This window comes from Monodon monoceros, unplaced genomic scaffold, assembly GCF_005190385.1.
Source record: "Monodon monoceros isolate NGI ecotype Baffin Bay Population unplaced genomic scaffold, NGI_Narwhal_1 Super_Scaffold_10, whole genome shotgun sequence".
In the NCBI taxonomy this organism is placed as follows: Eukaryota; Metazoa; Chordata; class Mammalia; order Artiodactyla; family Monodontidae; genus Monodon; species Monodon monoceros.
In genome coordinates this window covers 18,645,818-18,671,601 of record NW_021703766.1, presented here as the reverse complement: position 1 = coordinate 18,671,601, position 25,784 = coordinate 18,645,818, and the positions used below count along the sequence as shown (strand labels likewise).

The following is a 25,784-nucleotide window of genomic DNA, read 5'->3' as shown; positions in this document are numbered from 1 at the left end:
GCCCATCCCAGGGAAGGGTGTATGGGTGGCCTTGCTTCTCCACACCAGTTCTTCCCAGAGCCCTCTGGAGAGTGGCTGACCTGTGTTGTGCATGTGGGAACTAGTGGGGCCGTGTCGGGGGCTGAGGCTTGGGGAGCCAGGGTAGCTGTCCTGGGACTTGGGGCTTCGGGAGCTCAAGCTGCGGACCTCACTGTCAGTCCCATTCACCATCTCCACAAACTGTCGGCACCTGCAGAAGGAGCAGAGCAGCAACGCTCTGGGCTTGGTCTGGGTTGTGTATGCCCACCACCAGCTGGGCTGTGGGGGACCTGACGGTGCCCCAAACTTACTTGAGCATGAAGAGCAGGTTGGGGTTGTGCTCCAGCAGCCCTGGGTAGAAGCGCTGTGTGGTCTCAATGGCCTCACCCACACGGCCCTCCAGCACCAGCTTCTGGATCTCTGTAGAGAGCAAGAATGCGGCAGTGAGTGAGGGGCCGCAGACCTTCCTCACAGCCACACGTCTACACACTGCCAGCCCCAAGCACGGACCAGCTGAGAGTCAGGTGGGCTGGCTCAGAGTGGCAAGCCCACTGAGATGCTCACAGAAGAGGCTGAAGAAACAACCTGGCCAACCTGCCCCACAACAGATCCTGGTTTCTGTCAAGTGTCAGGTAGTCCTCAAAGAGTAAGAGGGGAAAATGGAGGGGGGTGCTCTTAGCCCAGAGGCAGCAGGTTGAATTTGGAGGCCTGCTCCTACGCAGTACAGGTTGCCAGGGACCTGGGCGGGGGAAGAGGTCCTGGCTGTGGGAGCATAATCTAAGGATGGGCACCCGGGCAGCTTCGTGGCCTGAGAGGCTCCTCTTCAGACAGACTTCTCTCCTCAGGCTTCACAGGGGGTTGCCAATGGGAGCTCATGGATTCTGGGCCAGGGCCCATGTCTCGGCAGTCTTCAGGGGCTGCGGCGCGCCCCCTGATGAGAGAGGAGGTCACCCTCCTCACACTGGCAGCTCTGACGCTGACACCTCTAAGGCCGTCGGCATCGTGCTCTTGCCCTGGGGCCTGGTGCGTCTTGCTGGGAGCGACTTCTGGGTAGATCCCAAGTCTGGGATCCCTTTCCGACTGTCTGGCTGGGCGTGGCTTCTCTGGGAGACACAGACACATGCACATACACAGAGACGACAGGCTCAGAGTGATGCAAGCAGGCACACACAGACACACGTGTCCACACACACCTACTCTCCCTCACTCTCCTCTCCTCTTCCTATCTCCTTTCTGGGCTGTTTCCTCTTTCCCAGCACCCCCCTTCCACAAAAGAGCCCCAAACACGCAGTATGCAGGCTAGTATGAACACCAGGAAAGCTTCCTTTGGCTCCTTCTTTGTTGGTCTGCAAAGCCCAGGACCAGAGGTGGGAAGCAGAGAAAGGTCTACCACAGTGGCCACGGAGCATCAGCCTTCCCCCTGTCTGACTGCTTCAGTCCCCTCTCTGCCCAGGGGCAGGCAGAACTACCAAGGTTGAGTAAATGGTGGCAAAGGCAGGGCACTGAACTGGTAAGATGCAAACACACTCTTTCTCGAAGACCATGAACAGGAGGCTGAGTGGAATCCAGGATGCAGGAGGAAGGAAACAAGCATGGAGGAAGATCCAGCCATACCAGGCCCCAGCCTGTGCCAGGCCATCAGAGTATGCATTAGGGAGGCTGCACCGAGACATTCCCATGCTGCTGGACTGTCCTTCTGGACAGTGTGGTCTTGAAAGAGGGACAGAAGGGCCTGCGGCTGGGCTGTGGGCTGGTCTTCTGGTGAGGACCTGAGCTGAACAGACTCCTGACAGGTTACCCAAGGCTGTCATAAGCCAGAGAGCAGAATTAGGGACAGGTGAGAGAGGGAGGGAGAGGGGAGAGGAGAATCAACCTTACTTTGTCTGTTCTTTATGGACGCTTGTTCTTCCTGAATCGGGGTTTCAGTCATTCGGGCAAAAGCCGTGGCCGTGGCACAATACCCATGATGCACCAGGTAAGATGAGACCATGCTAGAAAAAAGGAAATGCTCAAGGTGACACTTAAGAACTGCATTTCTCACCAACCCCCTGATGGGACAGACTATCTCCCTGTTAGGTCTTCCTTAAACATATCTTACAGGTGCAACCTCCACAGAATAATAAAGGGGCTGAAACAAATGAAAAATCCCCCAGTGCTCATGCAGTCAGGCAGAAGAGGGGCAGGTCACCACATCTGTCCTCACAGCTTGGAGGAGTGGCTGCAGTTTCTCTGGGATATGCTGCCCACAGGTGGGCAAGTATGATAACAAAAGTACATACAGAGGCACATACCATCTCCTTATAGAAGCGGCTGCCTCCTGTGACCTGAAGCAAACCCAGAGACTGCCGAGAGTCTCTATGAGGGCTTCCTGGAAGGGCAGCCAGCCAAGCAGTCTGGCAGCTGCCCAGTGATGATGCATGCCACGTGCGTACCTTCTACAGACACAGGAGCTCCTCTGCAGGTGCCCCACGCGCCCGGCAGAAACATTCCAGCTCAGGTGAACCTGGCCCTCAGGAGTGTTGGCTCTAGACGGTGATGGGGAGCTAACCCACGACCCAAGTTACCCCACGATACACAACAAATTAAGGGCCCAAGAAGCCAAGGTTTCAGGCAGTAACGTGGCCAACAGGAACACAATCTTTGGGAGATGGCCCTGAGAAGCCTGATGCCCAGAAACCATTTAATCCCACTGGAAGCTGGCTAAGCAGCAGCACACGTAGAGTCCTCGTATCTGATGTGTACAAAAGTGAATACCTTGATGTGTGCATATGTCAGTGTCATTAATATAACTGCCAACACAAATGTCTGAAGAGCTGTCATGCAGAAGGCACAGAAGTTCAGCTGTGTGTTCCCTCATGTTTTAAGGGGTAAATGAGATGATCCATATAAAGTGCCTAGCAAAGCAAGAAGTCAATATATACAACCTCTTATTATGAAATTATATATTTATAACATTAATTATGAATAAGAATAATACTTATATTATTATAAACACAAGGTTAAAAATTCTTGACAAAACACGGTTCAGATGCGCCCATATGCACGTCAGAGGCCACTAAAATGTACAGTCCCTTTGACTCAGTAATTCCACTTCTTGAAAGGACACCCAGAAAATAATCTTAAATATGGAAAACTCTTTATGTACAAAAGGGTGACCTACACAAGCAAGAGAGAGGAAATAACCTGAACCTACCACCAAGGGAAGCCAGCCAAGGGGCTTGTGGCAAATGTGTCTGCGAGATAATACAGCCATTAACAATGTCCATAAAGCGAAGTTATATGAAATCACAGATATGAGTTATATGCAGGTCTCAGCAAATACTACATATGAACACACAGTCACACAGATACATACATGTAAACAAATACACCCACGTGCTGAGCCCAGGCCCTGTCAGCTGAGAGTATTAGTCCCTCCCCAACACAGCTGGGGCAGCCCCACCTCTCCCCTTGCCTGTCCCAGCAAGCCTGCTATGGGGACTGGCACCATGCTGGCCCTCCAAGGAAGGGCTTCTTATAAGTTCTGGGGGCTGGGGACAAGATGTAGTAGTGCTGCTATTCCTGAGAAGGGTCTGGCCACCTAGCCCCTGCCTCAGCCCTCCCATGGGGCCTGCCTCAACATCAATCCCTAAAGAAAGGAAGGCTACACAAAGAACCCAGTGTGCAACCCACCCCCACCCGCTGGCCTCTGGTACCCCAGTGTCTGCAAGGCAATGACCAGAGCTAGTAGAAGCCCAGCCCTTCTCGGCCCACCCCTGGGAGCCAAGCTAACAAACTAACCCACCTCCTGGCAGAGTGGGTACAGGTCATTGCCTCACTCAGGCCTGCAGCTGTCAAGTGGAAGAGAGAACCATATCTGGCCTCCCTTGGGATTCTCATCAAGACTGTTTCCCAGGAGAGGCTGGGAATTAATCAGCCAACAGCCAGCTAGGTCCTAGGGAGGACCCTCTTCACACCACCACTGCCACAGATGCAAGGGACTTAGCTGGATCTGACCCTGAGAGGTGACCTTAGGCCAGAGTCATGGTATGACAGACACTCCCTATGATGGAAAAGAAAAGTGCACAGAGGAAGATACCACAGGGCATACTAGCACATCCTCTGCAAAATGACCTGGGGAAGGAAAACCGCCCTGCTGGTGATATTACATACAGGGCCTTCCGATCCAGTTGAGGGGGCAAAGGTTTAACTAGGAGCAGCTCTGGAGAACTGAACTAAGAGAGGAGCAGGAGAGCAGCAGGCAGAGTCATCCTGGGAGTGCTTTCCAGAAGGAACGCTACCCACTAAAGTTCACAAGAGCAGCTTGTAGCAGTACAGGGGCCTACAGGAGAGTGAGGCCCCTGGGACGGGGCAGGGCTGGGTAAGGGCAGGAGCGGGGCACTCACTTCTGCAGCACCGCCTGCCACTCGCCAAGCCGGGCACTGATGGGGAAGCAGTGGACAGTACCCTGGACCTTGGCACGCCACTCCCGCATGTAGTCCTCAATGTCAAACAGGAAGGGTTGCTGCCCAAAGTTGGCGTCCACAATCTCCCCAGGTGTCTGCAGGCCTACGGTGGGGTAGAGGTTGGCCTGAGGAGGAGAATGAAATGTCAGTTGGGCCCTGAGGGCAATGGGGCAGCAGGGCCTCGCCTCATCTCACCTCCGGCACAGAGGGGAAGGCGCTGGCTCCCGCAGGCCGTTGCTTTGGCTTTGAGAGAATTGCAGCATGGCTGGGGGAGGCACGGCTAAGCCACATTCTGCCCACCTCCCTAGCAGAGACACTATTCCCCAAAGTTTGAGGGGAGATGGTAAAAGAAAAGCAAGGCAGGCTCAACATGGAGTCTCTTGCCCTGCATCAGAGGCTGTAGTGTTCCCAAAGCCCAAGGCCCCCCTTCGGGACTCAGCCAGAGCACAGAGAGGCAGGCTGGGCTCCACAGCCCTGCAGGTGTGCCCGTGAAGATCTGCCGCAGGGGTGGATGATGGCTCCTCTCAGAAAGATCCAGGACTACGGATCCCTTTGCCACAAAAAAGGGGGGTATATAAGGGGGCAGGAAGGGATGCGGAGAGAGAGGAAAGGAGGGGAGGAAGAGGAGAGTATGGCCAAATGGCCAAGGGGGTTAGGTGGTATGGACCCCCTGACACTGGAAAAGGGTAAAGAAAGGCTGCTGCCCTTCCTGTCTGAGGCTCACTAAGAGGAGGATCTTCTGGCCAGTGAGGTTTGGGCATGTCCCTCTGGGTGTGGGGCTCCCTGCTTCCCATCTATTCCCTGCCTTGACCAGCTTTTGCCAGGTTGCTCCCTCACTCCATGCCTTCTATGGCTCCCACTGCTACAGCCCAATGCCTCACCAGCCTCCTCCTCATTGGCCCCAGGTCCCTAGTCTTCTCTTCCACCTTCCATCCTTAGACCACGTATCTTTCCTGACTACCACGTGCCGGTACTGCACACTGGGTTCAGCCTTTCTAGCACTTGGCACAGAGTGCCATCACATCCATGTCTGGGTGTTTCATGTCATACCTCCACCACTAGACTCTTCCCCACTCAGGGTCAGAATTCTCCTCCTGTGTCTGTTCTCTTTCTTTGCTTAGGACCACAGCCCCTCTCTGGGGACTCCAGGTTGGAGGGAAGGATTTTGATACATAGACAGAGGTTCTAACAGGATCCTGCGTGTTGCAGTCTGGGCTTCAGAGGGCCCCTCAGATCACAGGGGCATTTCCTATTCCTACAGCATCACAGGGGAGCCCAGGATCCCTAAGCAGCCCCCAGGGTCAGCAAACCTTTCCTCCTTCCAGACCCCAGCCAGGGCACACAGAGCCAAGCCAGGATCCCAGCATTCTGGGTGGAGGCCCTGCATGTGACAAGGCCTGTGATGACTCATGACAAAGAAGGACTGGAGTGCAGGAGGTGGGATGAGCCCTGAACGAAGCCAGCAGGAAACCTCACCCTTTTCTAAGAGGAGAAAAACCCATAAATCTCACCTCTCTGGCCCAGGAGTACCCTGCACAGTAGCAGGTTCAGTCCTCTAGGGCACTGGCTTTCCTCAGGGATCTTTGATGGGTATGCACAGGGACCTGGCTCCCTAACAGCTCAGGAACAAGTTTCTATACGAACAATTTTCTATACTCTGCACACAGGTCCACTAGCTATAAGCCACACAGAACTGGTTCAGACCAGCTGAACCATGGAGCTACCTCATCTCTGCCCACACCGTCCCCTACCTCCTAGCTGCCTTTGGAAATGCCACAAATCTCTGTCACCTGCTAAGAGTCATGGAGGAAGACCAGGCCTTGCTGCTGGAGAGAGAAGAAGGCTGGCAGGTACCGCCTACTGGTACCTTCAAGCTGACGACACAGCACACATCCCTGGCGGGGGAAAGGGCAGGACTCCACACCCTGCACTTGCAGGTAACACCATGCCCTTTCCCAGTCGGCCCCCGGGGCCAGAGCAGGAGACCCAATAGTAGTACTTACCGGGAGGTCTGTGAAGGCTATACCTGTGGAGGGAAAGGAACAGTCATCAGGCCACCTGGTTTCCCATGCCTCTGTGGGCCCCGCGAGGGTCCGTCACAATGGCTGGGGGAGGGGCTGGTCATCACACCTCCCCTATGGTGAAGGACAAGCACTAGCCAGGGCTTGGTAGGTTTATTTTTTATTTTACTTTATTTTATTTATATTTTTAATACATTTATTTATTTATTTATTTACTTTTGGCTGTTTCGGGTCTTCGTTGCTGTGCGCGTGGGCTTTCTCTAGTTGCGAAGAGCGGGGGCTACTCTTTGTTGCAGTGCGTGGGCTTCTCATAGTGGTGGCTTCTCTTGTTGCAGAGCACGGGCTCTAGGCGCACAGCCTTCAGTAGTTGTGGCGCACAGGCTTAATTGAACCACCGCATGTGGGATCTTCCCGGATCAGGGCTCAAACCCATGTCCCCTGCATTGGCCAGCAGATTCTTAACCACTGCGTTACCAGGGAAGTCCCGCCTGGTAGGTTTACACCCTGGCCTTCCCTTTGCTGAGTCGCTTGGCCAGAAGTGGAGTCAGATATTTGGGTATTTGTCCACAGCATTTCTACCCTCTCAGGGAAAACCTGCTAGGAAGGACTAAACCCAAATGATCTACCCTGAGGCCTCTCTAGGCCTGATTGTTCTCTTGATCCAACATGTATTTATGGAGACCTGCCGTGTATGCCAGGCCCTTTTCCATCCATTACCTCATCTGATCCTCATACCAACTATGGGTAGCAGGCTTTCTTATCCCCATTTTACAGATGTGGAAAGTAAGCCTCAGAGGTTAAATGATTTGCCAGTAGTCATAAAACCAGCAGAAGCTAGTGGGACTGGACTCATTTCTAGTCTGATGCTCCAACATCATCTCTAAGCTGACAGAGCAGTGGAGACAGAGAGGGCAGCAGCTGCCCATCTTCAGCCCATACTTGCCCAGAGTCCCCAGAGATTCCGAGTTGACAAAGCCCAAGTTAACAGTGGCCTGTGTACCCTCTGAACCCTCCTGCCAAGAGAAGAAGCTGGGTTTCTAGGGACCTTAGTCCTAAATCAGAAGTGAGGGTAGAGGGGATAGGGACCCTAAATATAGGAACAGCCCTGAGCAGGAGAGGGGCCTCAGCATATCTACCAGAGCATTCATATTCTGCAGATTGAGAAATGACTCAAGGCCCAAGGACACTCTCCCAAGGGCTCATAGCCTTCCCATTTTTTTAAATTCTTATATCTTCTAGAAGCTCCTACGCTTTCGGCCTGAGAGGTTTTCAAACCACTGACTATTTGGAGGTCCCTGTCTGCTCCCTCAACTCCACCCCAAAAAGAAAGTGAAACCCAGCAAGACTGAAGAACAGGTGAGGGTCTGATGATAGGTCTCCCAGTAAACCTGGGGCCAGAATCCTGACAGCAGCCAAGTGAGCATCCCATGTTCTTCCTCTGTGCTGGGCACTGGTATCATGTCTTACAAGGAAGCATTTAATCCTCAAAACAACCCTGGAAGGTGTATACTGCCTCTGACACTAGTTTACATATGAAAAAACCAAGGCACAGAGAGACTGTTTACATTCTTTACTGGGCTATTTTGCTCCTCAGTGAAAGAAGTTCATAAACCCATGACCTTCCTGCCTGAGGCCACTCCTGAGCCCCACATGCAGAGTCAGCAGTCACAGAACTAGCAGGATGGAATCTGGAAGCCCCTCCGTGTCCACCCACCAGGTCTGCATGGGAGCTGCCCCCATGAATCTCAGCGTGGCCAGGCTACTGCTGCTGTACTCCCAGGCTCGCGAAGAAGCCCACAGAACCCTGGAAGAAAGTGGAGTCCAGTCTCCATCAATTATCTGCAGTGTGACCTTTGGCAAGCTACCCAACCTCCCTGAGCCCATCTGAAAAAAGGGGGTAACAATATACCCAACACCTCAAGAAGAAAGGAGAAACAGATTCTCTATGAAAGCTGCTTCATAAACTGTGAGGTCTAGGTACAAGTTGGCTAGAGTTGCGCCACAGGGCGAGACAACTGCCACATTTCTGCCCAGGGGATGACCTACTCGGGCTTGCCTAGCTCTACTCACAATGGCACTCAGGAAGGACAAGGCCTTGAGGTGCTTCCAGGAGGATGAGGAAAGAGGCTACTCCACCCCCTATTGCACTGAACAAGGGCAACATCGCTCCCTGTAGCCCTGTAGGTCTCTGGGAGCCTCCACAAAGACATTGTGATGGCAAGGTCTGAGATGGCCCACGGGAAGATCTGAGAAGGGCCAGGCAAAGATCCAGGATGCAAATAGGACATTCAAACCTGCTGCTAAGTACCCTGAGCCAAAAAGACATAGCTCAGGGGTCACTGAGGCTGAGGGTATAAAGAGCCTGTATAAACATTACTCTGGGGACTTCCCCGGGGGTTCAGTGGTTAAGAATCCATGCTTCAGGGCTTCCCTGGTGGCATAGTGGTTAAGAGTCTGCCTGCCAATTCAGGAGACACGGGTTCGAGCCCTGGTCTCGGAGGATTCCACGTGCCGCGGAGCAACTAAGCCCAGGCGCCCTAGAGCCCATGCTCTGCAACGGGGGAGGCCACCACAATGAGAGGCCCATGCACCGCAGCGAAGAGTGGCCCCTGCTCGCCACAGCTAGAGAGGTCCCACGCGCAGCAACGAGGACCCAACGAAGCCAAAAATAAATAAATAAATTTATTTAAAAAAAAGAAAAAGAATCCGCGCTTTCACTGCAGGGGGTGCGGGTTCGATCCCTGGTGGGAAAGCCAAGATCCCACATGCTGTGCAATGCAGGCAAAAAAAAAATTACTCTGAAAGCTCATGGACCACTTGTGGGTGAGACATCAGTCTCCAGTCTCCATTCACTCAGTGTTCATTTGTTCTCCCATCAAGTATTTGCTGAGACCTCCCAGGAGCTAGGCCTTATAACAGACAATAGGGAGCCAGCTGTAAGCCTGGCCCTAAAAGTGCTGCAAACTCCAGCAAGAGAGATGGTGTGCAACTAGTAATTAACACAGACAACTGACCAATGACACACAGGGTGAGTGCTGTGACAGAGGACAACGGAGCAAATAAAAGGAGCGGGGCGGCCAGAGGCAGGAAACATCACTCTGCTTCTCTAAAGGGAGAAATGTTCTGAGGTTAGAGAGCAATGATTGGCTCACTGATCCTGCGTGAGATTCTGAAGTGCATTATATTGATAAGCTGGCTTGTGAAAAGGAAACAAGGTCATTAGAAGATTCACCAAGTGGTCTATCACTTTCATTGACTTTCCATCAAATTTCGTGATCTAGAAAATGCAGAAGACGGGTCATATCCATTTTTTAGTAAGGTCTCAGTAGTATCCTTGTGGAAAAGACAGAAAAACACAAGATTCAATTAACATAATGAAGTGATTCTTAAATGGCTGGTGTCTACCTGGACAAGCTGTAGGCTGAAGGGCTCAAATCCAGCCTTGTCCTCTTCCAATATTTTTATATCTTGATGAAAACACAAATAAACATGTTTATCAAAATTTAGGTTAATACAATGCTGAAGAGGATACCAAATATTCGAGATAGAAAAAGCAAGACCAAAGAAGATCGTGACAGGCTTGAAAAATAGATAATATAGGCCTAAAGGAAGTTTTATTACAAGATGTGTGAGGACTTCCATGGAGTCTATATAAACATGTACTAGGGGGAACTTCCCAGGTGGTGCAGTGGTTAAGAATCTGCCTGTCAATGCAGGGGACATGGGTTCGAGTCCTGGTCCGGGAAGATCCCACATGCAGAGCAACTAAGCCCGTGCAACACAACTACTGAGCCTGCGTGCCTAGAGCCCGTGCTCCGCAATAAGAGAAGCCACCGCAATAAGAAGCCCACGCACCACAATGAAGAGTAGCCCCCGCTCACTGCAACTAGAGAAAGCCCGCTCACAGCAATGAAGACCCAACGCAGCCAAAAATAAATAAATTAATTTAAAAAACCAAACCAAAACAAAAAAAACATATACTAGAGAGAGGAGTTTTTTTTATTTTTCTATTTTTTTTGGTCGCGCCACCTGGCATGTGGGATCTTAGTTCCCCAACCAGGGATCAAACCCATGCCCCCTGCAGTGGAAAGTGTGGAGTCTTAACCACTGGACTGCCTGGGAAGTCCTGGGAGATGAGTTTTTAAAAACAGTGTGAGGGGGCTTCTCTGGTAGCGCAATGGTTAAGAATCTGCCTGCCAATGTAGGGGACATGGGTTCAAGCCCTGGTCCGGGAATATCCCACATGCCACAGAGCAACTAAGCCCGTGCACCACAACTACTGAGCCTGAGCTCTACAGCCCACGAGCTACAACTACTGAGCCCACGTCCCACAACTACTGAGCCCACGCGCCACAACTACTAAAGCCCATGCACCTAGAGCCCATGCTCTGCAGCAAGAGCAGCCACCGCAATGAGAAGCCTGCGCACCGCAAGAAAGAGTAGCCCCCGCTCGCCACAACTAGAGAAAGCCTGCGTGCAGCAACAAAGACCCAAACCAGCCTAAATAAATAAACAAATAAATAAAATAAAAACGGTGTGAGGGCCTGGGCTGACATTAAGGTGGCCATGAGCTCCTTAGGGACCTAGGGATCTGACTGACAAAGACCTTAGGGCCCAGAGGAGGGAGGTGCAGGTGCAGAAGGGACAGCAGATATGCCCCAAATCTTATGTCCCACAACAGGTGCCATGCTCTGAGCAAAGTGTGGACAAGCTGAAGAGATGTAAGGAGGGCAGGTATTCAGAGCAGACAGGCAGAACTGGGCCTGGCTCGGAGAGGCAAGTGTAACAGGGCTTGGGTAAGGACTGATAGCCCATAATAGTGGCCCCTGGGACTCTGACAGCAGAAAAGTCAAGAGGCAGGAAATAGCTGGAGTCAGAGAACAGAGTGGGGAATGAGGAGTCATCTTGAGACCTTGGCCTTGCCCTCCAGCAGCTAGCTCCTCACAGGCTGGATACCAGCAACTGCAGCTAGGTGGCCATGGATTTCAGGGGAGAGTTTTTCCGGATGTGCACCTGGGTCAGCTCTGCATCGTCTGTGCTATGCTCTTGGCTGCCCATTCTAGGCTGTGGCATCTGACGGCCCTGTTGAGGAATGCTGGCTCCTGCTCGCTCAGCCCCAGCCACAAGTAAACCCCATTTCCACCCAGGTCCCCTGGTTTTGCCCGGGCTCACCTCCTGGAGAAGCTACAGAGGGATGTGGGGAGTGGCAGCCACCTTTTGACTGTCCCGCAAACCAGGGGAAGTGAGCCTCCTACAAGTTGGGTTCAAAGTAAAATGCCCAACTCCCTTTCCTGGCAAGGTCTGTGGTCAACCTGGCTGGTAGGGTTCTGCCAGATTAGAGACCTCTGCAAACCCAGGCAGGCAGGCCCAGCAGTTAGGTACTACCTCAGGGCCACTTTGGCCACGGGTTCCACTCACTCGAGGGCCAAATAGCAGTCAGCCCTACTACGGCAAGGTGTCAGAATAGCCAAAGTTCCCCTCTCTCTTAGTTTCTAATCCTAAATTCCTATATGTGTACAGGACTACTCTTCAAGGTATCCTCCAGAGTTCTCAAGACCTTCCAAGGACTGCTGCTTCTCCTGGGTTTCTGATCCTAGTTGACAGCACCACTAATCTAGCCACTTTACCATGTTCCCTTCTTTCCAGTGCACCCCATCTATCACTAAGCCCCGCTGCGGCACCCCTAGTCCTTTGCAGGCCTGTTCTCCACTGCCTGCACCCATCACCACGGCCACGGCTCATGCCACCTGCCTCTTCCTCAGCCCTTACTCCAATCAGTCCCTCCTTCTCAGTTTAACCAAAGGGGCTTTTTTAATATAACTCTGTCCAGGTTGCTGTCTATTAACCACAAACAGGCCAGAAGAGATCTGACCCCATCTGACTCCGGCCTGTTTACCTCCTGTACTAGAGCAGCTCTCACTGTTGCTCCATAGCAACCAGTGCCCTGCAGAAGGGCCAGAGAAAGTCTGGGCCCAGGCGACAGGCATGCAAATCACTACCACTGTGAAGTATGTACTAGGGCCCCTCAAACTTCTCACTGACCCTAAACCTCGCTCCAACGAGTGTCACACAGGCCAGGAGCACGACCACGACATTGCTGCTCTCTCAGCACTGACCCAGGCTCGATAAAGGCTGCTGAACGGATGGATTAACAAAGGGACCACTTCTATACCCTCCGTTCCCCTTGCAGGGCTCCGATGCTAGGAAATGACTGCAGTTGCCTTGAGCTCAGCAGAGGATCTACAACACTGCTTTGGCTTCAAAGCCTCTCACCAACCCAAGGGGCTCCACAGGGCAGACCCTCCAAGGTCCCCTATGTACCCACCAAGGCTGTGGCCATTCTTGGTGTAGAAGCAAGTGCCATTGATGAGGTTGACGCAGCAGCCAATCACGTCTCCTGTAGTGAATGTGGGACCATAGGGCTGGCCAGTCCCAGAGGAGCAGAAGGAATGCCCATCATCACCATGGTAACCATAGGAATGTTTATCCCAACCTGTTGGGGAAAAGAGAGCAAGAGCTGAGGTGAGGTACTTGAGAGAAAAACAAGACAGTCACAGAAGCCCACCCAGGTCTGAGCTCCTCTCCCCAGCCTGCTACCACCTCACCAGCACTCCTGCCCTCTCACAGAGCCAGCTGTGGGCAGGGTCTGGCTATGCAAAATGAGCAGTGACTTCAGTGAGTCACTGCCCTGAGGAGTTGAGGCAGCCCTACTGAAGAAGGAGCCCAAGCTGTGGTTGACAGGAACCAAAACCATGAGTGCCCCGGAAGGGACTTACCAGAGGGCCATGAAACAAGGAGGTGGTTGGGGAAAGCCTCATGAAGGAGAAGATGCTTGAACTGAACTCTGAGGTGTATCATGGTTGTTGTTTTTCTTTTTTTAAATTTATTTATCTTATTTATTTATTTATGGCTGCACTGGGTCTTCGTTGCTGCGTGCGGGCTTTCTCTAGTTGCGGCGAGTGGGGGCTACTCTTCATTGAGGTGCACAGGCTTCTCATTGCGGTGGCTTCTCTTGTTGAGGAGCAATGGGCTCTCGGCGTACGGGCTTCAGTAGTTGTGGCGTGCAGATTCGGCAGTTGTGGCTCGCGGGCTCTAGCGCGCAGGCTCAGTAGTGGTGTCGCAGGGGCTTAGCTGCTCCGTGGTATGTGGCATCTTCCTGGACCAGGGATCGAACCCATGTCCCCTGCATTGGCAGGCGGATTCTTAACCACTGCACCACCAGGGAAGACCCTGATGGCTTCTCTTTGTTGTGGAGCACGAGCTCTAGGTGTGCGGGCTTCAGTAGTTGTGGCACACGGGCTCAGCAGTTGTAGCACACAGGCTTAGTTGCTCCACAGCATGTGGGATCTTCCCAGACCAGGGCTCGAACCCGTGTCCCCTGCACTGGCAGGCGGATTCCTAATCACTGCGCCACCAGGGAAGTCCCATGGTGGTTGTTTTTTTTAACTTAAGTATAATTTACATGTAATAAGAGTCTTCCTTTTTAATTGATAGTTGAACAAGTTTTTTTTTTTTTGAACAAGTTTTAACAAATGTTACCATCACCACGATCAAGATATAGAACATTTCCATCACTACAAAGAGTTTTTCCTCATGCCTCTTGGCAGTCAATTCCACTCCACGCACCCCCAAGTCTCCGGCAGCACTGATCTGATTTGTTCCTATGGTTTTGCCTTTTACAGAATGTCATATAAATGGAATCACAGAATTTGGAGTTTCTTGTGTCTGGCATCTTTCACTTAGCATAATGCGTTTGAGATTCATCCACATTGTTAGATGTACCAGTATTTTGCTTCTTTTATTGCTGAGTAGTACTCCATTGTATGGACATACCACAGTTTGTCCATTCACTAGTTGATGACATATAGCTGTTTCTAATTTTTCGCTATTACGAATAAAGCCAATAAATATTTGTATATAGGTCTTTGTGCAGATGTATGTTTTCATTTCTCTTAAGTAAATACTAAGAAGTGGTACTGCCACATCACAAGATAAGTATATCTTTTACTTGATAACAAACTGCCAAACTGTTTTCCAAAGTAGCAGTACTGTTTTGCATTCCCACCAGCAATGTATGAGTTCACAATCTCACCAGCACTTGTTACTGTCAGTTGTTTTGGTTTTTTCTTCTTCTCTTAGACATTTTAGTAGGTATGTAGGGGCTTTAATTTGCATTTCCCCAATGTCCAAGGATGTTGAGCATCTTTTCATATACTTATTTACCATCAGTTTATTAGAAAATTATTGAATTGTCTATTCAAATTTTTAACCCATTTTTTAAAAAACTCGGGTTGTATATCTTACTGACCTATAAGGTTATAGATATATTTTAGATACAAAATGTGTTTTGCAAATATTTTCTCCCAGTCTGTGGCTTGTCTTTTTCATTTTCTTAACAGTATCTCTCAAAGGCCTGCTGGGATTTTTTTTCTTTACCACTTTTTTTTTTTTATTGGTGTAGAGTTGACTTGCTGCTGGGATTTTGATTGGGATTGTGTTGAATCTACAGATCAATTTGGAGAGAATAGATAGCTTAATAATATTGATTATTCAAATCCATGAACATGGTATACTTCTCCATTTATTTAGGTCTTCTTTAATTTCTCTCAACAGATTTTTAACAAATTTATTTCTAAGTATTTCACTTTCAATATTATATATATTTTTTAATAATAACATTGAATTTTTAAAATTTTATTTATTTTATTTATTTATTTTTGGATGTGTTGGGTCTTCGTTGCTGTGTGCAGCTAGTTGTGGAGAGCCACAACCACTGAGCCTGAGTGCCACTACTACTGAAGCCCGCGCGCGACTGGAGCCCGTGCTCTGCAACAAGAGAAGCCACTGCAGTGAGAAGCCCACGCACCACAATGAGGAGTGGCCCCCACTTGCTGCAACTGGGGAGGGCCGCGCACAGCAACGGAGAGCAAAAGCAGCCTAAATAAATAAATTTAAAAAATAAATTTATTTTTAAAAAAAGAGTACAGAAAGTGGGGCATCCTTAAGGGTCAAACAATAGGTTCTATTTTTAAAAATAAATAAAATAAAATAAAATTAGATTATGATAATGGTTGCACAACTCTGTAAACATGTTAAAAACCACTGAACTGTACACTTTAAAGGAGTAGATTTTATGGTATGTAAATTTTATCTCAATAAAGCTATTAAACACACATGTATTTGATTTTTTATATATTCATCTGGTATCCTGCATCCTTGTCAAACTCACCAATTAGTTCTGGTAGCTTTTGTGAAGATTACAGTGCCCACTGGGAAAGGGTTCCTAAGCAAGAAGCCCCACTTCCCACATACAAAGAACATATGTGTAATTCAGAGAAAGCCAGGAGCACCAGAATTCAGGCTAGAGGCCTGAGCTCTCAGCATGGAGTCTCCCAAGATGGGCTATTCTGCTACAGTGCCCTGCAGCTGCTAGAAACCCAAACTTCTGCTCCAGTGGCCTGGGATGCCAGGGATGGTGGTGGGGCTCTCTTTATGCTGCTTGACCAGCACAGCCTTCCCTAAAGCCAAGCCCACTGCTTACCACCTCCTGAGGCCATGTGGCTGTGGGAGAAGACTGTCCAACAAAGCCACTGCCCATTCTAGCCGTCCCCAAAGAGTCCTTGTAGACAGACTGCTTGCTGTTCCTATGGTTCCTCTCAGAACTATGCCCACCGCTGCTGACAGGTGCTCACTGGCTCCTCCCTTTGGCCAGTGCGTCAGGGTTTGCCCATGCTTGCCCCTTGAAGATTTCTGTAACATTCTTTGGTCCTCCCCTAGCATACTGCTCACAACCTTGATCAATTCCGGTTCCTGCTGAGCCTCTCCAATCACCAGTCACTGTTCCTGGGACTGTCCCTGTCTCACTCACCGCTTCCTAACCCTTCCCCCAACCCCCACCATCAGGAGTCGGTGACACAGGTGTGTGCATATACATGTATGTGTGTCTGTGTGTAGTGACTAGTTCCAGCCCACTTCTTTCTCACACAAGGATGATCCTGTGTGACAGATCTTTTATGCAGATTTTACTGTCTAGAAGGTAAAAGACACACACTGGAAGGCTTTTTTTTTTTTTTTAGCTTTCTCCAATTGAAGCAGTAGGTACTTTTTTTTTTGAAGCAGTAGGTAACTCTTAAAAAACGAATACAAATGTGGCCATTTGATTTATTAAAGCTAGAGAAATCATCCGGAAGAACTGTTTCCAACTTGGTCAGTGACTCAAGGATATCTGGGAGCTATTTTTGTCTCAGTGTAAGGGAGGTGCTCAATAATGATCACCAAAACAACAGATGCTTACATTTTCAAAGACCTAAAATAAAAATTAAAGTATTTTTGAATACTTTTCTTCAAAAATAAACTATATAATTATTTTGACAAACCTACCATAGAATTTTTGGATTTTTAACTCAAGCTACTCAAGCTATAAATATGGATTTTAAATTTTTTAAAAACTAAAGAACTCAATAAAAAAAATATTTATTTAGAGTCAATTCAGGATTCACCATCACCTCAGTTTGGCTGAAAAATAGATACATTTTCCTGTTTTGTTTTTCTTCAATTTCCAAATGATTTGTCAATTATATAGATTTGCCCAGAGGAAGAAAATTCATAGTCCCTGTGACACACTGAATAAGGCCTCCGAAAGATGTCCTAGGTCCTAATCTCTAGAACCTGTGAAATATGCTAACTTGCATGGTAATAAAGATTTTCCAGAAGTGATTAAGTCAAGGCTCTTGAAATGGGGAGATTATCCTGGATTATCTGGGGGCAGGGAGGGTAGGATAATACAATTATAGGGGTACTTGTAAGAGAGAGGCAGAAGAGTCAAGTCAGAAAAGGTGATGTGACGGTGGAAGCAAAGAAAGAATGAAAGATGCTATTACACTGCTGGCTATGAAGATGGACGATGGGGGCCATAAATCAAGAATGTAGGTGGACTCTAAAAGCTAAAAAGGGCAAGGAAATGGATTCTCCCCAAGAGCCTCCAGAAAGACTACTACCCTGCTGACACCTTGATTTTAGGACTTCTGTCCTCCCGAACTGTAAAATGATTATTTTAAGTCACTACTATTGTTACAGCAGCAATAGGAAACTAATACAGTCCACTATGGCTATAGAAGTTGTTTCTGAGCAACTGGAATGATCAGTGCAGAGATGCAACACCTCAGCTACTTGTCTCTTGCTCGTCAAAGTGCTATGAAGTTAAAAGCTTTTCAAAGAAAATCACAGAGCTGTAATGTATATTCAACTGAAGCTATCATTTCATAGACAATATTTTTTCCAAACACAATTAAGAGCCTGTGTGTGTGTATAAGGTGTATATGTATGTGTTTGAAAGGTAGCTGGGGTTAAAAACAGAATGTTATTATACAGCTCATTTAGTAACAGTGGCTGCAGCAGCAGCAGCAGCTTGGTTTAAGACCTCTGTGTTGGACTTCCCTGGTGGCTGGTGGCACAGTGGTTAAGAATCCGCCTGCCAATGCAGGGGGACATGGGTTCGAGCCCTGGTCCGGGAAGATCCCACATGCCGTGGAGCAGCTGAGCCTGTGCACTACCACAATGAGAAGCCCGCCCGTAGCAACAAAGACCCAGTGCAGACAAAAAAAAGTAAATAAAATGAATAAATTAAAAAAAAAAAAAAAGGCCTCTGTGCTACTTTCCCATCCTCTGGAAAGAACATACATCATCCAACTGTCATCAATTAGTTAATAAAGGCCTACTCCATGGAGATGACAAAGTGAGGGTGGTGGGTGGTGTGAAAGGAGCAGAGAAGACATTAATATATAAGTAAATCAATAAGCAAACAAGAAAACACCTGGTAGAGGAAATGTGCTCTGAAGAAAACAAAGCCAGATGATAGGCTGGAAGTGGGACTGGGGATGAGGACTGACCAAGATGGAGTAGTCAAGTTAGTCCTCGCTGAGGGCTGACCCCTGAGCAGAGGTCTGCTTGATGAGAGAATCAGAAGGAAGAACTTTTGGGGTAATGGGAATGAGCTCAGCATGTCTGAGAAACAGAGCCAGGGGGGCTGGATCTGAGTGAGACTTAGGAAAGACTGGGAGCAGAGGTGACAGGGTTTGCTGGATGTGCACACTGATAGTATGAGGGGAAGTAAGGATGACTCCCAGGTTTTTGTCCAGGCAAATGGGTGGATGGTGGTACCATTTACTAAGAGACAGGGAAGATGGGCAGAAGGAAGAGATCTTTAGGACACATTAAGTTTGAGATGTCTTATTAGACATCTAAGCAGTCGGGTGGCAATATGAGGCAGGTGAGATGACTGTGGCTCATCCCAGATGTGGCAGGGCTGCCATGGGAACACTCACTAAACAAACAGTGGTGTGGACAGAAAACTTAAAATGAAGTCACTGGAGGATTTTCCTATGTGTTGTCCTCACACAATGGCTTTCTGCTTTTCCTCTGGGAGAAAAATTCAGGCTAGTCAAGGACTAGAAAGGGCAGAACAAACACAAGAGAAAGGCACCAGAAGCCCAAAATAGATGAGGACATGTTAAAGGGCACAAAGTTACTCTAAATGGATTCAGTTACCCCGCCCTCAATGAACCTTCTCCCCAGGGCTTGAGAAGCTGTATAGCAGACAGAAGCTAGTACTACCACGGCCATTCTTGAGGAATCGGGCAGACAGAAGAAAAACTACAAGGCCAAGGCCTAACTGCTGTTGCACATTCTGCAGTGAGTCTGTTTTTTGTTGTCAGTCTCGGGCTAAGGAGGGGGGTTTGGCCTCTGTTAGAAAGAAACACTGTAGTCCTGTGTGCCAGGGTAGCCAGTGTGGCCTGAAGGGCCCCTGCAGCCTGGTCCTGGACATAGCACTGTCCCTCCAAGATGGTAGGCCCTGGGCAGTCACTCACCTCCTCAGACCTTGGTTCCCTTCTCTACAAAATGAAAGGGGAGCAATTAGACATCATTGTCAAAGGACCCCAGGTGTCTACTTGTAAGAAACATTCCAAGACTCCAAACCAATCAGTAAGTATGGTAATCCCCATCTGAGGGCTGAGGAAGCTGAGGCACTGAGAGGCTCCACAAAGGCCTGTGGTCCTGCAGATTACACTCTCAGAAGCTTGGGTCTCCTATTTTTTTTTTGGCCAAGGCACGCGGCTTGTGGGAATTTAGTTTCCCGACCAGGGATCAAACCCGCATGCCCTGCAGTGGAAGCGCAGAGTCTTAACCACTGGACCGCCAGGGAAGTCGCCGGGTCTCCTATATTCTGAGGGACATTCAAGTAAGCTCCAAGCAGGTACCCATGAGGGTGAAGACAAAACCTCCTCCTTCCTGGGGTGGCCCCAACCAATTGTAGGGAAGAGGAAGATGCTTTAAAGGTAGAACAGCATGAGCTCCTGAAGACTGGGCTCCATCAGAACAAACTTCAGGTAACCCCTACAAGGTTTCTGGACCCTAGGCTTGGTCACCTGACCAATACTACTCCCTGTGGGTAACTGGCTGGGTTCCATCAACTTTTGAGAAGGGACTGGGCACAAGTGCCCCAGGGCTGCAAGAACAAACAGCAGGAAAGGGGAACAAGGAGTGCCAGGATTTGTCTGCCAGCTCCCCTTCACTGGGGGATAGCACTCCTTTTCCTAAGAAGTAGCTCCTTCCCTGTGCCAACCCTGTGGCTTCGGTGGGGACTGCCAATCCTAGTTAGCCTCCTCCCTGACCCAAGCTGGACCAGTAAGAGATCTTCCCGGAATTTTTGTACAAGGGAGCTGGGAGGAGAGCGGGTCTCAAAGCTCTGTGCTGTCATTGTTCCAACTTCATGTAGAAAGCCAGTTTGACAGACTAAAGCTAATAAACAGAAAGCAGGGACTTTTAAGACAGGGACAGAGGCAGAAAGAAAAGTCCCAGACACCATTTGAGTCCCTAAGACTTCGCTCCTCTGCTTGCCCTGAGGTCTGGCTGACCAAGTTGGTTAGAGATGGGAGTCTCTACCTTGAAGCAACCAAAGTTCTCTGACTAAAGGGGCCACATCCAAGCATCTTTTTCTTTACCTTGCATAACACGTGGCCCACAGTAGGTGCTCAAGAAATGTATGTTGAAATGAAAAGGGAAATGGGTCAAGGGATGGCAGGAAGCCTGAAGTACAAGACACTGGGGTCAGACCATGCTGACACACCACCATGGGCAATCCTGGGCTTGACTGTGAGTTTTGTTATCGTGATTTTTCTTTTCAAGCAAAGCAAAGGAGTTAGAGCAATCTGCCTATATCATGCCCCCTTTTACACAGACTAATAGCGAAGCCACTTCCGGACCTTTGAAAGAGGCTGCAGACCTGGCTCTATCCCTGGGAAAGTCATTTAACTTCTCTGGTCTCAGTTTCCTCACCTATGAAACAGGGCAGGTGATGCAAATATCCCTGCCAGCTCTAGAAGAATCCATGGTTCTTAGTCCTCCTCATTAAGAGAGTCTAGCAACTATGGTCTTTCCCATACCTCTGCCTGGGTAAGTCTCCCCTCCAGCCCCACCACCCTCAGCTTCAGGACAGGACCTCCTCCAACCCCCTATTCCTGCCCTGGAGTCAAAGTCAACAACTTCCTAAGCGTGAGCCCTGGCAGGATAAGCAGTCACCCATCCCTGGATGGGCCTGGTGTGAAGCTGGGGTGATGTGCCCAGGAATTAGAGTTGTCACCCTCACCACAGGGCCAGAGCCAGCTGTCTCAGAGGACAGTGGGATGTGAGGGCCAGAAGAAAACGAGGGGGCTCAGCTGCCCTGCACAGCTATCAGGCCCTGTAGGGAGACAGGTCCAGGTGGCTCTGGGTCAAAGGATAGCTGGTGCTGCATGATAGGGACAACACTGTGACAGAGAGTGCCACCCAACTAACCATTCTTCCCTCTCCAAAGAGAATAAGCCCTGTCTCTCCCAGAGAGAATGGATGGATAGCCAGCCTGGTGCCCACATCGAAAAGCCTATCCCTGCCACGTCAGACACCTATCAGATGCCAGTGGTGCAAGGAGAAGCCACTCCAGGAGGCTTCAGGCCAGGAGGCAGGAGGCCCCAAGTGCCCAGTTCAGATGCTCTGGCACCACCCACTTCCTCCTCCATCATCACTCAGAGGGGAACTCCCAATCACAGAAGTATGGGGGTGGCTGAGGAAATGGCTCACCATCTTGGCACTCCCAGATGCCATCCCTGGTTACAGTGTCCTCAAGGTGGGAGACTCCCTATAGGGGTGCCAGGGACTCCAGCATGATTGCTCCAAGAGCTGCCCCATGCCACTCCCACATGGCAGGACACGTCAAGGGCCTCTCAGTCCCAGGGGAACTAGGAATGGAGAGGACTCCTATTTCTGAGTAGAAAGATTTCCACATCATCAGCACATTAGCACAGAAACCTGGAAGGGGACTGGTGCTGCGCCTGTCCACTAGGTTCTAGTCCTAGCCCGCAAATGACCAGCACACAGGGTCCAGCTCAGGCATCACAAACTAGTTAAGCGCTGATCCCCATGCCACCAAATCAGCCATCTCTCCCCAAGAAATGGATCCTGATCATCACTGGACTTTGGGATCAGAAAGACTTGGGTTTGAATCCCAATTCTGTCTCTTCTTAGCCCTCTGAGTTCCCTTGGCTGAACTCTTTCAGGGTTGGTGGAAGATTAAACGAGAATGGACATGGAACACCAGCCTACAGGAGGCACTCCCTGGCAAGTTTCCCTGCCCTCTCTGTCTCTAACACCAGCTCCATGGTCAAGCCGGGCACTTCGGACTTCCTGCTCCTTTCTCTCCTGAGGGAGCGAGCGGGGTGGAGGTGGCTTTCCTAACTAACAGCCCGCCAACGGCAGCCCTAGGCCTGTTCCGCTCTTACTTGTCCCCAGTTTCCTGGGGAGGTCACCTGGCCCTCGGAGCAGTCGGCAGAGTTCAACAGCCATGTCATTCATGGGGCTGGCTATGGAGGGAAGGCGCTGGGCTTGCTTAGCCAGGGTGCTTCCTAAACCTGGGGTCACCGTGGAGAGAGCACATATGTCATAGGAGACCTCATGGCAGGGCTGCTTCTCAAGGATGGTCACTCACTCAGAGTCACCACTCCCTGGAAATCCATCAGACAAATGTTTTCCCCATAACCTCAAATATCTTAAAAAATCTGATAGGACCCACTGCCTGGAGCAGCTCGACAATGGATAATGGGAAAGCAAAAGAGATTCTCTCATTCAGCAAACTCCGTGTGGTGGCATCAGGAAGTCCTGTCATAGTACTCACAAGACTGTTACCCCAAGTTCTAGGAACCCTGGGACCAAGGAACAGGACCAACACAAGCCTAAGGTGATGCTTCTGGCAGCTCCAGGCCAAAGGGGCCAGGGGTGCCCTGGAGGGTCTTCTCTTTATGGTAGTTCAACATGAAAGCCAAGGCAAAGAGGGCAGGAGAAAAAGGCTATCTCTGCAGATAGCTGTGACACCAGGTAGAGGCTGCCCTCATAGGGGCACCCAGGCCCTACACTGAGATAGATGTCAGCCTGAAGCCATGGGCAGGGTGAGGGACTGTACAGCCAGCACCTGCATAAAAAGGGGCCTTCTACAGGTCATATTCCTCCCCAACCCTGACAGAAATAGATACCTGATTGCCAGGAGAGGCCCAGGGACATCCAGGGTGGGTCTTGCTGGGTCTGGCTAAGACATGGCTCAAGTGGCATCTGGCACATTTGGCAGGGCTACCTGCCAACACCTCAGGCTCCCAGAGAACAGGCTGGGTCTGTCATCCATGCTCAATCAGGCTAAGGAAAGGGGTGAACTGTCCCACTAAACTGAGGTACAACCTCACCTCCCAGGCCTTGGTATCTCTCCTCTGGGATTGGGTTTGGCTTGTCCTTATTTCCACTAAGGTCCTTTCGAACTTCTGGGGAAAGTTAGTGGACAGATGACCCCTGGTAATGTAGGAGCCTGTGACTTTCCGCACATACTGCCAGATCCTGAGAAATGGGCATGCATAAAACCCTTCCCAAAAGGCGGCCCAGTGTGGTAGTCCAGTATTTCCAGGACCCCTAGATACAGACTCCCTCAAGGAGGCAACAAGAGGTTGAGCAGTAACTGGTCCCCACTCAGCTCCACCCTCATGTGACCCCAGCCTTCCAGCCACACCAGACGACACTTGATAATCTCTGTTTTCAGAGACTGACAAACTCAGGTTTCAGAACTGGCTCTTCTGCTGTCGATGAAACCTCTTATCTCAAAGGACTTAACTTGCCCTGAAAAACACAGCCTTAAATCCAAAAATTTTACCTCTGTGCTACAGAGAGGTAGGAGCTGGTATCTGGAAGAAGAAAACAGGATACTGTAGACAAGAAATCCCCAGGCCCAGGAATAATAACTTATTTGTTATCTTAGCTGCCTCATTTCAAAAGGCTGCCAAGGAGCCCTGATACACTGTGGTAATACAGCTCTCCCTGTGGGTGAGGTAAGAAAGGCCCATGGAAAAGGACCACGGGCTTAACTGGCCACAGGGCCAAGGGCACTGCTGGCCCAGAGAGGAGCAGCAGGGAAACAGAGGGCCTCTTACATGAAACAAGCTCCATAGTAGGGACTGGGGAGGGTCCTGTGGCACAAACCATTAACCCCCATGTGAACCACCAGGAGTTTGGACCAGCTACCTGGCCCTTGGGCCCAACTACCAAACCACCCTCTGCCTGGACTGCCCAGTAGAGCCTGCTGCCAGAGCTACAAGGCCTCTGGGTTTCTATCCCTCCACTCCCACCCAGTCATTTCCTAAGGACATTTCAAAGAAAGAACAGAATGAGAAAGGCAACAAGGGGTTGGGCAGCACCAAGCGCATAAACCCCAACCTATCTTCCCACAGCTGGGCAGGTCCTGGGCAGTTGTTCCAGTGGCTTCAGGGAATCTCCTGGCTGCCCCCCTTTTCCAGGGAGGGCTGCCTCAAGGTACCTTATAGGCGTGAACTCAGGACCATCTCGAGTCAGTTTCTTCCCTTCACCAGCCTCAGGCAGTACTCACTTGGGAGGCTTGTACAGCACCTACAATCAAGCCAGGGTTGCTGAGGCCTATTCCCAGGCGCACTGCCGGGATTAGGAGGAGGTAACCCAGACACCCAGTGGCGCCCTGATAATTCAACCCTCTCAGCTGGAGAGAAGCACGACTTCCCTCACAGAGGGAATGAGCAGCCCCACGGCAGACCCCTGTGAAGCAACGTAGATCCTAGGTGAAAGATGCTCCAAAGAGAGGTGGTGGTCGATGATGAATACAAAGGGGGCTCATCAGCTGTGGGGAACAAGGGTCTCAGCCCACATGGAGTGGGACAGAAGCAGTCCCCATTTGGTGGGTACAGACTAACAGCACTTCCAGACTACTGGAAACCCACTTACGTGTCAGTAATCTCTAAGACATCTGCTGCACAAAGCCACCTACTATTGGTATTTGCTCTGAGCAGACACCTTATTCTGCATATCCTTAGGAGGATAGAGAGAAAGGATATCCAACACTCAGTTATTTATTGCCACACCGACAGGAGCTAGCCTCTGCCCTCATGAACCTGGCATGGACCCTCAGGGCTCTGCCCTGATCTCTGCTATCTGCTGTTCCTTTCCCATGGCACACGCAGATATGAAATATCAGCTGTTTGCAGAATGTGTCCCACCCAGCAGAAGCAGGCCCCAGCCACAGGGATTAGGACACAAACACTCCCATGGGTGTGCTCCTAATAGCTCACTCTGTTAGTAAGGTAACAGTCTTAATAAGGTCAGCTCCAGGGAGAGGAAAAGATGCTCACTTGATCATGACCCATCATGTGGAATGAAAGCAGACAGTCGCCCTGCCACCCCTCCTTGCCCTACCACTACACCCTCCCCTCTCACCCCCACTGAGGCCCAGCTGCCAGGTGCCATTTGCTTCAGAAGATATGCCCCCCATCCCAATCCCCATCTGTGGTTTTCCAGCTGCTTCTTTTCCAACAGTTCAAGGAAAGGATGCCTCAACGGGCCTGGGTTCTCCTTTGAGGGGTTGTAGTAATTAAGGTAATAGATGCTACCCCAAGAGAACAGCTGTCTCCTCCAAGGAAATGGCAAGGAGGAAACTATCAGCTGTCCAGCTCTGATGCGGATGAGGCCACCTATCAACACAGCCTGAGTCTCCCTGGCTCTGTCTGACGTACAAGACACAGAAGGAAGATCTGTTCTATCCTTGCCCCCTTCAAAGCACCCGAGCTTGGGAGAAGCCCAAATCCCCCTATATCCACACCCCGACTTTCCTCCTGCTTCTCCAATCCAGGGATCCCAGCCCATGCGGTTTGCTGCCAGCTCAACAACCGAAGGGTGGGGCTGCAGGTACACTCACCTACCTGCAGATCAT

General features: G+C 50.1%; 1 protein-coding gene across 2 annotated transcripts in view; it reads right to left on the bottom strand.

The window, feature by feature from the left end:
* Positions 1-25,784, bottom strand: part of RANBP10 (RAN binding protein 10) — a 66,635-nt gene that overhangs the window by 6,150 nt on the left and 34,701 nt on the right. For both annotated transcript variants that reach the window (XM_029202995.1, XM_029203004.1), the window contains 6 exons: positions 12,810-12,977; positions 6,467-6,489; positions 4,404-4,588; positions 1,897-2,009; positions 330-438; positions 81-229 (listed from right to left, as the gene is read on the bottom strand). In XM_029202995.1, coding sequence (XP_029058828.1) covers positions 81-229; positions 330-438; positions 1,897-2,009; positions 4,404-4,588; positions 6,467-6,489; positions 12,810-12,977 — 747 coding nt within the window. The remainder of the gene's footprint in view (positions 1-80; positions 230-329; positions 439-1,896; positions 2,010-4,403; positions 4,589-6,466; positions 6,490-12,809; positions 12,978-25,784) is intronic.